General features: G+C 42.6%; 2 protein-coding genes across 4 annotated transcripts; both read left to right on the plus strand.

Moving 5' to 3' along the window:
• The first annotated feature begins 3,601 nt into the window (after positions 1–3,601).
• On the plus strand, positions 3,602–9,911 carry LOC119550312 (retinitis pigmentosa 1-like 1 protein). Of its 3 annotated transcripts, none has more exons than XM_037858913.1 (4): positions 3,602–4,147; positions 6,713–7,088; positions 7,400–7,552; positions 8,770–9,911. In XM_037858913.1, the coding sequence occupies exons 1-4, from the start codon at positions 4,096–4,098 to the stop codon at positions 9,659–9,661; spliced, it is 1,473 nt and encodes a 490-aa protein (XP_037714841.1). In that variant the 5' UTR covers positions 3,602–4,095; the 3' UTR covers positions 9,662–9,911. The 3 variants fall into 3 exon arrangements, with proteins under 3 accessions (XP_037714841.1, XP_037714842.1, XP_037714843.1); XM_037858914.1 differs by having other exon boundaries at positions 7,403–7,552; XM_037858915.1 differs by lacking the exons at positions 3,602–4,147; positions 6,713–7,088; positions 7,400–7,552 and adding an exon at positions 7,570–8,006.
• A 1,669-nt stretch (positions 9,912–11,580) lies between these two features.
• LOC119551486 lies at positions 11,581–11,906 on the plus strand. The gene is made up of 2 exons (XM_037860848.1): positions 11,581–11,712; positions 11,769–11,906. Exons 1-2 carry the CDS (start codon positions 11,617–11,619, stop codon positions 11,904–11,906), a joined length of 234 nt encoding a protein of 77 aa, XP_037716776.1. The 5' UTR covers positions 11,581–11,616.
• The last annotated feature ends 1,236 nt before the right edge of the window (positions 11,907–13,142 follow it).

Genomic DNA, 13,142 nt, shown 5'->3' on the forward strand with positions numbered 1-13,142 from the left:
TATTTAGGTACTTAATAATCTCTATTTAAAGATATTTGAATATCATATTTGGATGTGGTAGTTTCTATTAATAAGAAAAGTAAATTTTTTTATTATTAATTTTTTAAATCATTCCGCTCTCAATTGATTTCTTTTACAATTTTTTCTTTCATAGATCAAGACAGATCTATCATATATCATATTTTCTTTCTGTACACTTTAGGCTAGATGCCTTGTCCATGTCGTCATCATCAGCATCATCGCTAAACTTGACGCTAAAATGGATGTGGATACACAGGAGCAACTCGCACACACTCACAAACGCGCCTGGGGAGAGGGGCAGGGCAAGGCGGAGGAACGCCGGGGGGCAGGAGAGGCTAGAGGACGACAAGAGAAGAGCCAAAGAGGCAACCAAAGTCCGTTGGCAAAAGCCAAAGTCGAGGATTTCTACCAAAAGGCGAATTAAATTCCTCAATCTGGTGCCGAGTTTATTTTTAGACCAAAAACAACAAGCAACAGGAACAAGAACAGCAACTAGCAATGAAATGGGAACAGGAGGTGGGGCAGGAAGAGGAAGAGTAGGGGGAGGCGGCCAGAAGAAGAAGAAGACGACAGCAGCGACGAAGCCAGGGACACACATACACTGGAAAAAAATTTAACGTCCTCGGGGGTAGCTCAGAAATCTATTAGTTCGTTATTATAACTAAATTAATTATACATAATTATAAATTTCAAACGAATTCCTATTTTTGATTCCGATATTCTTGCGAACTGGGAGGAAAAATGTTTAAAAAAACAAGGAAGGACGCTATAGTTGAGTTCCTCTCAGGAATCTCAGGAATCTGCATGCCTAGTCCCAGTATTGTAGCTTTTATAGTTTCCGAGATCACAGCGTTCATACGGACAGACGGACAAACGGACGGACTGACATGGCTAGATCGACTCGGCTAGTTATCCTTATCAAAAACATATATACTTGATGGGTTCGGAAACGCTTCCTTCTACGTGTTACATACTTTCCGGCGAATCTAGCATACCCTTTTACTCTACGAAAAAAGGGTATAACCACGGACGCGATACAATATTTTTGGAATGAAATTAATATTATTTAAAACATATAATAGATGTCGTCATTAGATGTCGGTTTATATGTGATATAACTTTTTTTTACATATTTTTTCTGAGATACTTATTTTTAGTGTCAAACCATAAAAAACGATTTCACATATAATCAACACCATCAATCCAGAACCATCAACACCAACTGCTGATTTCGGATTGGGAAACTTTTCAATTAATCATAGTTCCCAAGCAATTGTCTTATGTTTTTGCAAGACGTCATATCGAATTCTGTAGTTTAAGAACAATATTTATTCCAGTGCAGTTCTTCACACAAATACAAATGGTGAGGATCAGAAGATCAAGCTAAGAAGAAGCAGCGGCAGCCGCGAGTATAGATGGATGAATGCTGTTAAAGGCGAAGGCCATCCAGGCCCCTCCCCCCCACGAGAGCCTCCTGGTGGAAAATCCAGAAATCCAGATTGCAAGGAGTCCAACCAGCAGCCGCGTCGGTCACATTAAGACCCACTGTGCGTCGCAGTCGCGTCGCAGTCAACCTCGGCGTCGAAGTCGGCGTCCACCCGGCGGCCGTTTTACCAACAAAATGCCAACCAAAACGAAGGGCCAAAATCTCGGTGCGTTGTACTTGCGATAGAATTTTCGATTGCAATGGGCACGCACAGGTTTTTAGCAGCGGTCGCACCACCCAACCCACAGATCCTCCGATCCTCCACATCCTCCGCCGTCCAACTGGGAAATTGCGGGCAATTCATTTCCCATGACTGTTAATCACTTGGCCATTATTATGTTTAGCCGAACGCGTATATAATTATAGCCTGCAACGGTCGATCGGGCGATGTGTCCAATGGGATTAACTATTGGTTAAGCTAGAACTGAACCAGAATTAAATAAGAGTGATAAAGGCGAGATGGGAGTATTCCCCAAGCCGTTGAAGCAGGGATCAATTATCCATACCTGGATGGTATCTATACAAAACGAATAAATGTGTCCCGAGCCTGGGTCTTGGTTGGGATATCGAAATCCTCCACGATGTTGCTATACAAGTTACCCTTTCTTTCTTCCCGTGTAAAGTCTATCTCTCTCCTTTAGACCTCCGCTTATAATTGGTGGCTAATTTTCTCTAAGCCACTGAGAGCTCTCGGTTATTAATAATCATTAAACCAATATTTATCCTTCTCCAAGTTCTAAGGTTAATTAGAAAGCTCGGAGGCAGTAGCCAAAGACGGCGGAAAAGAAGCCAAGAAGGTGCCTTTAATTACACATGCACACATTTATCATATATTCGGTGGACGGAGGTGGTGGAAAAAAAATGAAGGAGTGTAAGTTCGGGTTCTGCGGCTGGCACCCGCAGAAAAGAAATATTGTCAAAATGCAAAGCAGAAGATCATTATTACATTTCACGCTTCCAGCAAAAATATGTAAGTAAAAGAGCCAACCGAAACCGCAGAAAGCAGCGAGTTCGGTTCCACGGGCGACTCTACGTCGCGATAGCGTACCAAATTAATGGAAATGGAACCACATTGCGTTGGGTTCATGGAAGAGTGGCAGTGGCGGGGGGCTTCAGGAGGGGCCTTCGCAGGGGGTTGGCCGGGGAAGAACGTGCAGCGAGCCCTACAGGTAAGACTGTAGCGAAGGCGAAGAAAGACCAGCAGAAAGAACCTAAAACCAAAGCGTCGTTGTGGGAGAAAGAATAAAACTAACAATGGACTGCGATGACTCTCCGTCGACGCCGCCGTCGACGTCAGCTGAGCAGTCGACTGAGGCTCTGACTCCCATTGGAATGATGACGGCGACGTGCAGTGGAGTTGTATATAGGTGTGATGGGCACTGAAAAAAATAGTATCAATAATTCCCTTAAATCCCAGGAATACTTCACACATAACAGCAGTTCAAACGTTATTAAGGTGGCTTAGGGTCAAACTTCTCTTGTAAGACATTTACTTGAATCCTTTATAACTAGGACATTTCCCCGCTGGAAAAGTTATATAATGTTGAATCGTCTTACAATTTAACACCGTCCAGAATCGTTAAAGTAACATGCCCCGAAAACTCCAAAAGGTTTTCAACCTACTTAAAATCTAACTAGAAGTAGGCAGTAGGAAATAATTTCGATTATCGATCTTTCACTTTTTGTTCTTAAAATATTGCGTAGCATACTTTTAGAAACCTTTTCCAGGCATTTTCAAAAATTCAAAAAAATGGATTCATCAAAACCAACCATACCAATTTCTCCCCGTGTATTAATATTTCGGCTTGAGCCCGCTTTTGTATGCCTTTGGTTTATTGCGCTCTTTGTCTAGCACTGACTTCGGCCCACACACACCACGAAAGACAGGAAGAACTCGCACTCACACAGACGCACAGTGAGGCCAATTTCCAATCACATCCATGAAATAAGCAAATAGTTGGTTCTGTCCGATTCGGCTATTTCTTCTTTCTTTTCCACGGTCTTTTCCCGTCTTTTCCCGTTTTTCAGCCAGCAATTTCCTTCTTAAGCTAACTGCTTTCGGCACCAAGCGACATTTAGCAGCGCTAACTTGGCCAGAACAGAAGCCCAGCGGATCTCAAGTTTCCAATTACCAATTCCAATTTCGGGATCCAAGGATTAACACAAGTCGCAGTCTCGAAATCTGTATCTGTGTCTGTTTGTGAGTCGCCCTGAGTGTGTGTGTGTGTGCCGACTGGAAGAGGAAACTGGAACTGGAATCGCTGGAGTTCTGGAAGCAGCGAGTTGATCGTCGTTCTTGGCCCCTTCTTCGGCTCTTCTTGGCCATCCATTCCCGAGTTCTTCTTGGCGGACATTCGCGGCTGCGTGATATTGGCCTGATCAGTTGAGCGATCAGTCGACGACGAAGGCTTGCAGTGAACGCGACGTGAAGTGCTGAACTCCAAACTCCAAACACTCCTTTAGAACCACCTCGAACGCGCGTCCCCGAAACGCTGAGAACCCGATTCGTATTCCCCGACCGTCGCCTGTGGCAATCAGATAGCAGATAGTGCTTCGCGCTCCCAACAATCCAACCACCCGAAGAAAAGATGGCCAAAATCGTACTCTTCTGCCTGCTGAGCCTCTTGGCATGCGCTGCAGGTTAGTAAAGTCACTGAATTTTGATTAATTTTCTGGCAGGAGTTAGAACGTTTATATTTTGTCGGTTTTGGTTCTGTTCCTACTGGTTTTGGTTTCACTACTCAGGTTCACCTGAATGGATTTGGAATCAGATTTTATTCATTGTTGAAAATGATCTTTTAACTTTTAACGTTGATATTATAATGAATGCAGAATCAACTTAAAAGGCTGTGGGCTCAGCGATTAGATTTTAACTTTAATGATCAACTTCCTTTAAATAATTTATGTTTTCTTAAAATTTGTATAATATTAGTTCAATATTTTAGGAGCCTGCTAAAGTGAAGTTATGTTTTTCCTTGTAATGTTTGTTATAAACTTATCCCCAGCTTACTCTCAGAAAGGACAGAAACTTAATACATTTTTTAAGTGCAGACCTTTTTTAAAACGTGACTAGCTGCCAAGCAAATTATACACCTTTTCAGAACTAAAAAAAAGGAATAATTAAGTTTTTATCCTCCGCATCTGTAAATGCCTTGCTAATTGGCGGCTTACCTCTGTCCGTCAATGATAATTCAATCTCCAAGAAACCCTGTAATTATTCCTACCTTCTCGCATTTAACAAGTAAACAAAAGATGTTCTAAAGAACTGCAAAAAGTATCCAGCCAAGCCTGAAAAACGAGGAAAAAGAAAAGAGTTTCTGGCGAAACGAATGATGCATTCCCATCATTATATCTGAATCAGAGTCGCGTCATTAAGTTTGCTCAGTGTTTTTGCATCGATTCTTCTGTCTTCATTCTTCGCTGAGAGCTCTCTTCTCATCGATTACCCACCAGAATTGTTCCCGTTCCCATTCCCATTCCCGATTCCGAACAAACTGGCTTTTTTATCAATTTCCCTCTGCTTATCCCAGTCGGCATCTCCATTATAATGATTTGCCTGCTAACTGGCCCGAGGGACGTTAGGTGCCAACAAATAACTAGAGTTAGCCGCATCCTCCGGCAATGGCATCAGCCTCAACATCCACGGCAGATCCCCATCAGATCCCCTTGGAACACTAGCATTGACTTTGACTGCATCATTAGAGACGTGCTAGATTCGCGATCTATCGCTGGCCAAGCGTAATTACCTTCGGAAATTATGGTGCTCGAGAGCTGCAGGCCAGTTCCCTGCCCAATTATGGGGTTACCTATCCCGATCCCGATTCCGATCTCGATCTTGCCTTGCTCTTGCTCTTGGTCCCAATTCCGCAGTCGAATTCACGTCCAAAGTCAGTGTCAAATTAACTGCAATTGGGACGGGGCTCGTTATCTTCTAAGCCAAGTGCCTTAGCTCTCTTCTATTTCGAATCCGATTTAGTTTGAAATTAATGCTTGGATTGAATCCGATCCCCCGAGCTCCAAGCTTAAATTGCCCCATTAAAACGAAATTTAAGAATTTCTTTGGCCCGATGAGCTTATGATATCATGGCGTGGTCATTATTCTTATTAGGCAGATGGAAATCTCAGCAGCTCGGACGCATAATAAATAAACCCCCGAAATCTTTTCATTCATAAATCTTCAACGTCTTCTTCACTTGTCTATCATCAGCCTGATCGGGGCAAAGACTTTGACTTGGCTTTGTGTGTGTCTTGCATTTAAATCGCCGGAAATAATTTCATATACGAGCAAAGTACACATAATGATGTGTGTGTGCTCAAACACTGGAACTCTGTTGATGTCTAGGAACCTGTCTATATCCCATATCCCCTATGCCGTATCCCATATCCAATATCCATCCACGACAAGTGCCATAAATGGCCAAGTGTCTAAGAAGGGGTCGTTGGTTGAGTTGAAAAACAAAGTACTCGCACTGGTATTTGTGTTTATCTTTTGAGCCGCTTTGTAAGGGCCAATACACACAGATATGTGTGTACACAGAGATACTTTCCGAGAGGGCCAAGATCTTTATCCCTCGGCTACCTGATGCCCCGAACCAAAACTCAAATCCCAACCCAAAGTCACTGTCATCTTGCATTGTTCCCAGCCTCGCAGACTTATTTTTACTTTACTTTACTTCTCGGGTCAGCTATTACTCAAGATTCTTCGTCTCTTCATTTCGGACTGACCAGCGGGCTAATTAATGTCATCAGCACCTTGATTCCCCATTTGGGATTTCGTGTAATTAGCCGCCAGAGGTCAGGAACCTCATAAGTGCTCCTGGTCATCATCATCATTATCATCATTGTGAATCACGCGTCCAATTTGGGGTTCCAAAGTTTTGTTCCTCTTTCTTATGGAGTGGGGCCCAACGATGGCTAGCCACTTTTTTGGTAATCCTATTTAATGATGTTTCTGCGATTACGCATGCGATGTCCGCAGTTGAAACCGTTACCGTTTTCGCTGTTTCGGTTACGCATTGCGATTCCAATAGCGTTCGAAATTCACAGATATAGGTAGGAAGGTTCATCAACCTATAGCGAATTTGACTTATAGTTTGATAATCTGAATAGGTCTTATAGCTTATATGTATTAACCATTAGACTCATTTTATGATCTTCTAATAAAATTAAAAACTGTTGAAATCTCATTTTCTTGAAACCCTAAAGGTCAACGCATTACGACGATCCACTTAGATGGAGTGCAGTACTTCATCAGCCGAATGAACCCCTATTCCCCGGAGCTCAACTACTTCCTGGCCTATCAGTACTGCCGTTCGTTGGGCCTCCAACTGGCCTCCTTTGAGACGAAGGAGAAGGCCGAGTCGATGACCACGTATTTGAAGAATGCCGGTTACGGCAACTACGATTTCTGGACCTCCGGCAATCGCCTGGGCACGGGCATGTTCCTATGGATGAGCACTGGTTTGCCTTTCAATGCCACATTCGATTTCTTCGAGAACTCGGCGGACGCCATCCAGGCCGGTCTGCTGGATCCCGTCGATCATAATAGCAACACCTCTCCCCAGCGCACCGCCCGCGACAGGTAAGTAGTCCTAGTCCAATGAAACACAGAGAAGGCGGTAGCATAATACGAATTGGTTGTTGAATTTGAAGAGAATCAAAAATAAGACAAGTCAGTTTGATTATTTTGTTAAAGACTTCCAAGAAAAGAGATGCAATTCTATTACTATGGAGACATTTTATGAAATGATTATAAAAAAGATGACACAATCCCTTTAATATGGAGGTATTTTATCAAACCCATAGAATAACCCCCTTCTCTGTGTCTCTGGCCTCACTTAACCAAACCGATCTACATCGATATCCTCTCCGTTCCCCGTCTCCAATCTACAGCAGCAGTGGCGCCGAGAAGGGATGCGTTATCCTGAAGCAGCCCACGCTCAAGTGGATGCCCGAGGACTGCTCCGCCGTAAAGGACTTCATCTGCGAGCAGACCCGCTGCTACTACTACAACTACGGCAGCATCCCCGTCTCGTCGGCGCAGGGGTAAGGACACTTGACCGCGGAGCCACTCCACCTAACTCCACATAACTCCACAACTCTACCACAAACCACAAAAAACACGCAAATCACTGAGAACAGACATTAAGAGCACTGATTGGAGGAGGAACTAAGAATATTGATAATGCAATAAACAAATTATGCTATAATTAACGTTAATTAATTCGCTATACGAGCTGCCCGCCCTGTGGCAAATTAAACAAATGTCCCTAATTAAGTAAAACAAAAACATATTTATACCAGATACCAGATAAAAACTATAAACTGATACTTAAACTAAAACTTAAACTCAACCCAAATCAAGAGATTACGCAAGGATTATTTTAGTTGACCACAAACACACACACACTGAGACACACACACAACACACATACATTGACAGAGTGCGAATCCGATTTCGGTTCCCAAAACAGAATTTGCAAAAAGAATGAACCAATAGGTGAGCTAAACCCCAAATCGTAACCAATCTACCATAACTACACACACAATCTATATGCATATGTACATCTAAAGACTAATGCGACTTCTTACTAACGCCACTCCAAGTTCTATAAGCCATACCAAAAATAAATTGGTTGGCCGAAACTCTACTCAAACCTGATTGAAACTTTAAAGATTCCAAAAGTATCGACCAAAAGAACACTACCTTGTAGACGCCAATGGGATGACCAGAACAAAGAAAGTTAATGCAATTTTGATTGTCAGGAGCCTTAAAATATTACCAAAGAAGAAGAAAAACTAAAATCTATTTTGCTAGATATGTAAATTCAAAAATCGCTTTTAAAAGACCCATGTATAACTTTTCTTTATAATAGTCATTTTTAAAGATCTTTGTTTTTAATTCCATACATAATTGTACTTGTACTTAAAGTAAAGTGTTAGAAATTTTAAGTGACAAGTTCTGAAAGTTCGGATAGTTGACGTGATATTTCCTATAAGATTGCATTGGCTTTTGTGGAACATCCCATATGAGCGCCAGAAATGTATTTTGTTTGGTGGTTTGGGGCTTAGCTTCCTTAGATGTTGTATCGCTCTCGTTGCTGTCGTTGTTGTTGCTGTTGTCATGATGATTTTGTGTTCAACTAACTAACTTTAGGCTAAGCAACTTTCGCACTAACCTCGCCCTAGAACCGCCCACGAATCAGAGATTGCCGACTAAAACTTTTATTGTTATTTCTCCATGTCGTTGTTGTGCGATTTAGACGTCCCATCACCTCGACCACTCCCAGGACTCCAGCCTCCCTAATGAACCTGCATGTGGCCGCCACCACCACCCCGTTGCCCCTGTTAATGTCCACCAGTGGAGCCATGTACACCGCCGCCAAGGCCAAATCCTCGCCAGCTGTGGGCCATCGGCTGATCGATGATTCCAGCTCCTCCCAGCAGCAGCCCTCCTTCATGTCCTTCAAACTGAACCACGATCGCTCTCTGCCCGATACGGATGCCGCCGATGTGGATGTGGAGGATCAGGAGCACGATGACCACGAGGTTGAGGAAGAGGGCGAGGAGGAGCACGAGGAGCATGATAACTTCGAGGAGCATGCCCGCGAGTTGGGCAACGATGGTGATATCAAGGAGCACGTGTTTCCCCTGAGCGACAACGAACTCCATCCCGAGATACATTCCATTGAGGAGGTGCAGCAGCAGTTGCAGCATCAGGATCAGGACCAGGGTGAGGACACGGAGGCGGACTCCGCACCATCTCCTGCGGCGGCTGAGGAAAACGAGAGTTCGCAGCACGATTCGGAGGCGGATGGGGAGCACGAGCTGGAGACTGAGGGCGAAACCGAGCCGGAAAACGAGTCCCCGGTGGCTCCCGTTCAGGCCAGCGAGCCCTTGATCCTCCCCAGCTCCACGGAATCCCCGGCTGCCGCCATCGAGGAGCGTATCAAGCAGATCGCCCAGGACTTCCAGAAAATGGCCAGCTCCCAGGAACTGCAGCCCAAGGAGGAGCTAACGCCCCAGTCCTCCCTGTCCCTCAACGATCTGATACGCACCCTGCGGCCCAACGAGCAGCAGATCATCCCGCAGATCGACTCGGACTACTCCAATGCCATGCGAGTCCTGGGCAAGCCGCTGGGGGCCAACAACTAGGCCACCTCCCACTAGCTTAAGTTGTGTGTGTGTTTTGGGTCGGGGGCCTATATCATCTATCCAGGTTGTCCCGGTTCCACTGAGGAATGGCCATTTTCGAGAGCCGGCCGGACATGTCCGAAAATGACGCTTCTCTCTGAGGACCCCGATGCCCACAGATGACCCCGCTGAAATTAACGATCCAGCAAGAGATTAAAGGAGCTAAGACATTAATCTATATATAAATATAAATATATATGTATTGTATGCTTTAATTGTATGACAACCACCACAAAAAAGGAAACTCTTGATTAATAAACGTAATAAGTAAATAAGCTGATGGGATTTATAAATGGAGCTAGTGGAGGAGCAGGGGGTTAACTATGAGGTGACACTCTTTCTAGTAAAGGTTTTGTTCAAATAACTAGGGATGTAATTCTGTTTTTATGAGCTACGTGGAAAACCCATTAAGGCACTTAAAGATCCCCACAAAACGAAGTTATCATGGGTTCCTCAAGAAAGGCCCCAAAGTGAAATTATCTTTCTTTCAATCATTCGAAAAGCAGTAAAGTATTCAATAATAGATTATAATCCTCAAAGGCACTGGCCTTCTGAAGATATATCTCATAACGGCTCGCCTTGACCATGGCCCCAGCGCAAATCATAAACAAGTCCGGGGGATTTATTTGGCTTAGTCGAAACGAAGATGAAAGCCAATAATCGTAAATTAACTGCTAAGGCTCTAAAAACTGAAGTGTGTGCCGTGGAATTTTATTGCACTCCGAAAGCCAGCGGCCAAAGAATAAATAAAATCCTCGGTGGGCTTACATCACGATGCCCATGTGTCCATGTCCGTGTCTGCATTCAAATCTGCAAATCATCTTTCTTAATTTAAAGAGGATTCCGAGACGCAGACGCATCACATCAAGTTTTATGTGTGTCGGTGTCGTTCAACAATTGGATGAAGATGAAGATGAAGATGGAGATGGGAGTTGAGACTTGGGACTTTGGCCGCAGCACACACATTAACCAGAAGATCCAAAGGGGCCCCTGCCCAAGATTCTACACTTAGAAAAATTGAGATCAAAAAAAGCAAAATCAAATGTTCTCAATTTTATAATTCGTCTTCTCACTTATTCGAGAAGAACCGTTCTCGACGAAAGTACTGTAGAGTTTGTTTTACGAGATGAAGCGATCTCCTAATAGAGATAAGAGTAGTCTCGAGAGGAAAGTAGCTTTGAGGGTTCGAGATTGCATCGAAACTTTTAAGTTCTACAAAATTGTTAAATAAAAAAAGCCAAGATTACATGTTTATCGTTTTTTTCTGAGTGTACCCTTTCCCCATCCCTGCCCACCTGCTGCTCCATCTTGGTCTTGGTCTTCATCTTCATCCTCATCTCGAGCTCCACCTTCGCGCATGCGCAGACGACTGACTTCGTTTGAAGTTCTGTTGACTGATGTTGTTGTTGCTGAAAGTGGTTAATGAAAGAAGCACACACAACTAAATGCGTATATAGAGGCATACCTATATGGTACATGCCAGCAGCAGATGCCAAGACAACCTTGAAATGTATAGCAGGGTCCAACGAACGAATATAAAAAAAAATGGTTCTTTGGTTCTTGCTCTTGGTCTCTATATTTTCCTTTTTTTGTTCTTCAAGAAGCTCCAAGAATACCCGAGAACAGTAAGTAACTGCTAACTGGGAATGCCCCAATCTGGATGAATCTCTGGGGAAATCGCGGCAGCAGCTCCAGAAAGCAAAAGTGCTCGATATGGGGGTTATTTTTAAACAGCCAGTCTTTCGAGTGCACAAATTATTCAGTTGCACTCACACCCGGAAGTTTCGGAAGTAAACGCTGGAGAAAGTTCCGACTTGGGGGAATTATATAAGGGAACATCAGCTGAGTCCAGAATCATCAGTGTAAGCCCAGCAGTTGCCTTGAAAACCATACTAAATATCCCTTACAAGCACACAATGAAACTAATCCTGGTTCTGACTTTCCTGGCAACTTTGGCTCTTTCTCTGGCTTTTCCCCAGGTGGGACATGGATCTGTTAATGGACCCAGTGGGGTAAGCATCTCAAAAACAGATTTTAAATGAATAACTCACGATTTATATAATTTTAGCGCTTTCCTATGACTAAAAATTGGGCACAACCTCCGGTGGATCTGGGAAAACCCATTATCTTCTTGCGAGAGGCCACTCCCATTCATGAAGCCCAGGAATCGCGACCGGGACAGACCAGACGTCGCAAGAGTGGATAGATTCCTAGGAATACTACTTTATTAATTTGTTGATAAATAATAATAATAATAAATAATTTGTTGTGTTCATAAAAAGTGTATTTAGTCAGTTGGCGTAGGCCTTAGGAATTTCAAACAACTATCTTAAAAATGTTTTAAAAAACATTTACTTACTGTAAATTAACTTAAAAGTGTGGCATAAGATCGACATCTCTTTCGTTAGCTATTGCAAAAAGTTGTTTTTGGTTTGTAGACTAATTGAATTTGCATGGTAGCGCAAATAAAGCAATCCCTGAATATAGCCTATAAACTGCCGGTATTAAAAGCCACAAAATATGTTATTTATCTTATATTATTGATAAATTGCTTTAAAACAGATGCAACCAGTTTACTTTGCCTCCACTTGTGCCGTAATAAATTATGATCTTAAATTGAACAACAATTTTTTTATTGCTTTTGATAATACAAAAAAAAAGGCAATATACAAATACCTGCTGAACTGTGATTAATTTGAATAATTTAAAGCAATATTGCAACATATACAACAAGTGAACTAAAACTCGGAAAGTGATTCTTTATTACTCAGTAGAATAAATCCGAATCTACATACTGGAGAATCTATTTCTTTATTTATATACTGTTTGCTTAAAGTTAAAAACGAAAGCAACAGCAATAGGCAGCCATAGCTGTTTAGGCTTTAGGATACTTGAGAATCTCTTGTTTTATAATTAAAATGTAATATTTAATTCGCAGCTCGAACGGAAATTTGGAAATGTTAGAAGGATTGGGAGAACCAGCTGGCGGCTTGGGACATTTCCGTATTAAACTCTATCCCTTGACCTTGAAGAAACCAAATTAATTTGTTTAAACTAGATATGTGTTTTTGTCTTTGGTTCTCCCGTGTATGCCGTAAAGTTTTTACGACTTTAATTAAGATACAATACTATTTATCCTGTGTTTCCGGTTTTAGCATTAACTCATAATGAATGCATTATCTAAAGTTTTCTAGAAAGTGTGCTTTCTTTAAAACTCTTTATAAAAATTGATATTTGTTAGCCTGCTCGATAATCTGAAAGCCTCGTCTTTTACGGGAAAGGCATCTACACTGACATAACCTACAGCAGTTACGGGCTATTCCACTCCAATCTGGTCGGTAAATGCATGGAAACTTTGGATCGTCCCTTTCCGCTTTCAACGTGTCACAAACTTTTTCCAAGTTGCACATGAGTATCCTACCGACTGGGACCTTGCTCTTAA

The sequence above is a fragment of the Drosophila subpulchrella genome, chromosome 2R (genome assembly GCF_014743375.2).
Source record: "Drosophila subpulchrella strain 33 F10 #4 breed RU33 chromosome 2R, RU_Dsub_v1.1 Primary Assembly, whole genome shotgun sequence".
NCBI lineage: Eukaryota > Metazoa > Arthropoda > Insecta > Diptera > Drosophilidae > Drosophila > Drosophila subpulchrella.

Excerpts from the sequence above, each read along its gene's own strand:
- LOC119550312 (XM_037858913.1), top strand. The coding sequence starts at position 4,096 with ATGGCCAAAATCGTACTCTTCTGCCTGCTGAGCCTCTTGGCATGCGCT. Across the intron at positions 7,089-7,399 it reads CAGCGCACCGCCCGCGACAG|CAGCAGTGGCGCCGAGAAGG; the intron begins GTAAGTAGTCCT and ends TCCAATCTACAG. Across the intron at positions 7,553-8,769 it reads CCCGTCTCGTCGGCGCAGGG|ACGTCCCATCACCTCGACCA; the intron begins GTAAGGACACTT and ends TGTGCGATTTAG.
- LOC119551486 (XM_037860848.1), top strand. The coding sequence starts at position 11,617 with ATGAAACTAATCCTGGTTCTGACTTTCCTGGCAACTTTGGCTCTTTCT. Across the intron at positions 11,713-11,768 it reads CTGTTAATGGACCCAGTGGG|CGCTTTCCTATGACTAAAAA; the intron begins GTAAGCATCTCA and ends ATATAATTTTAG.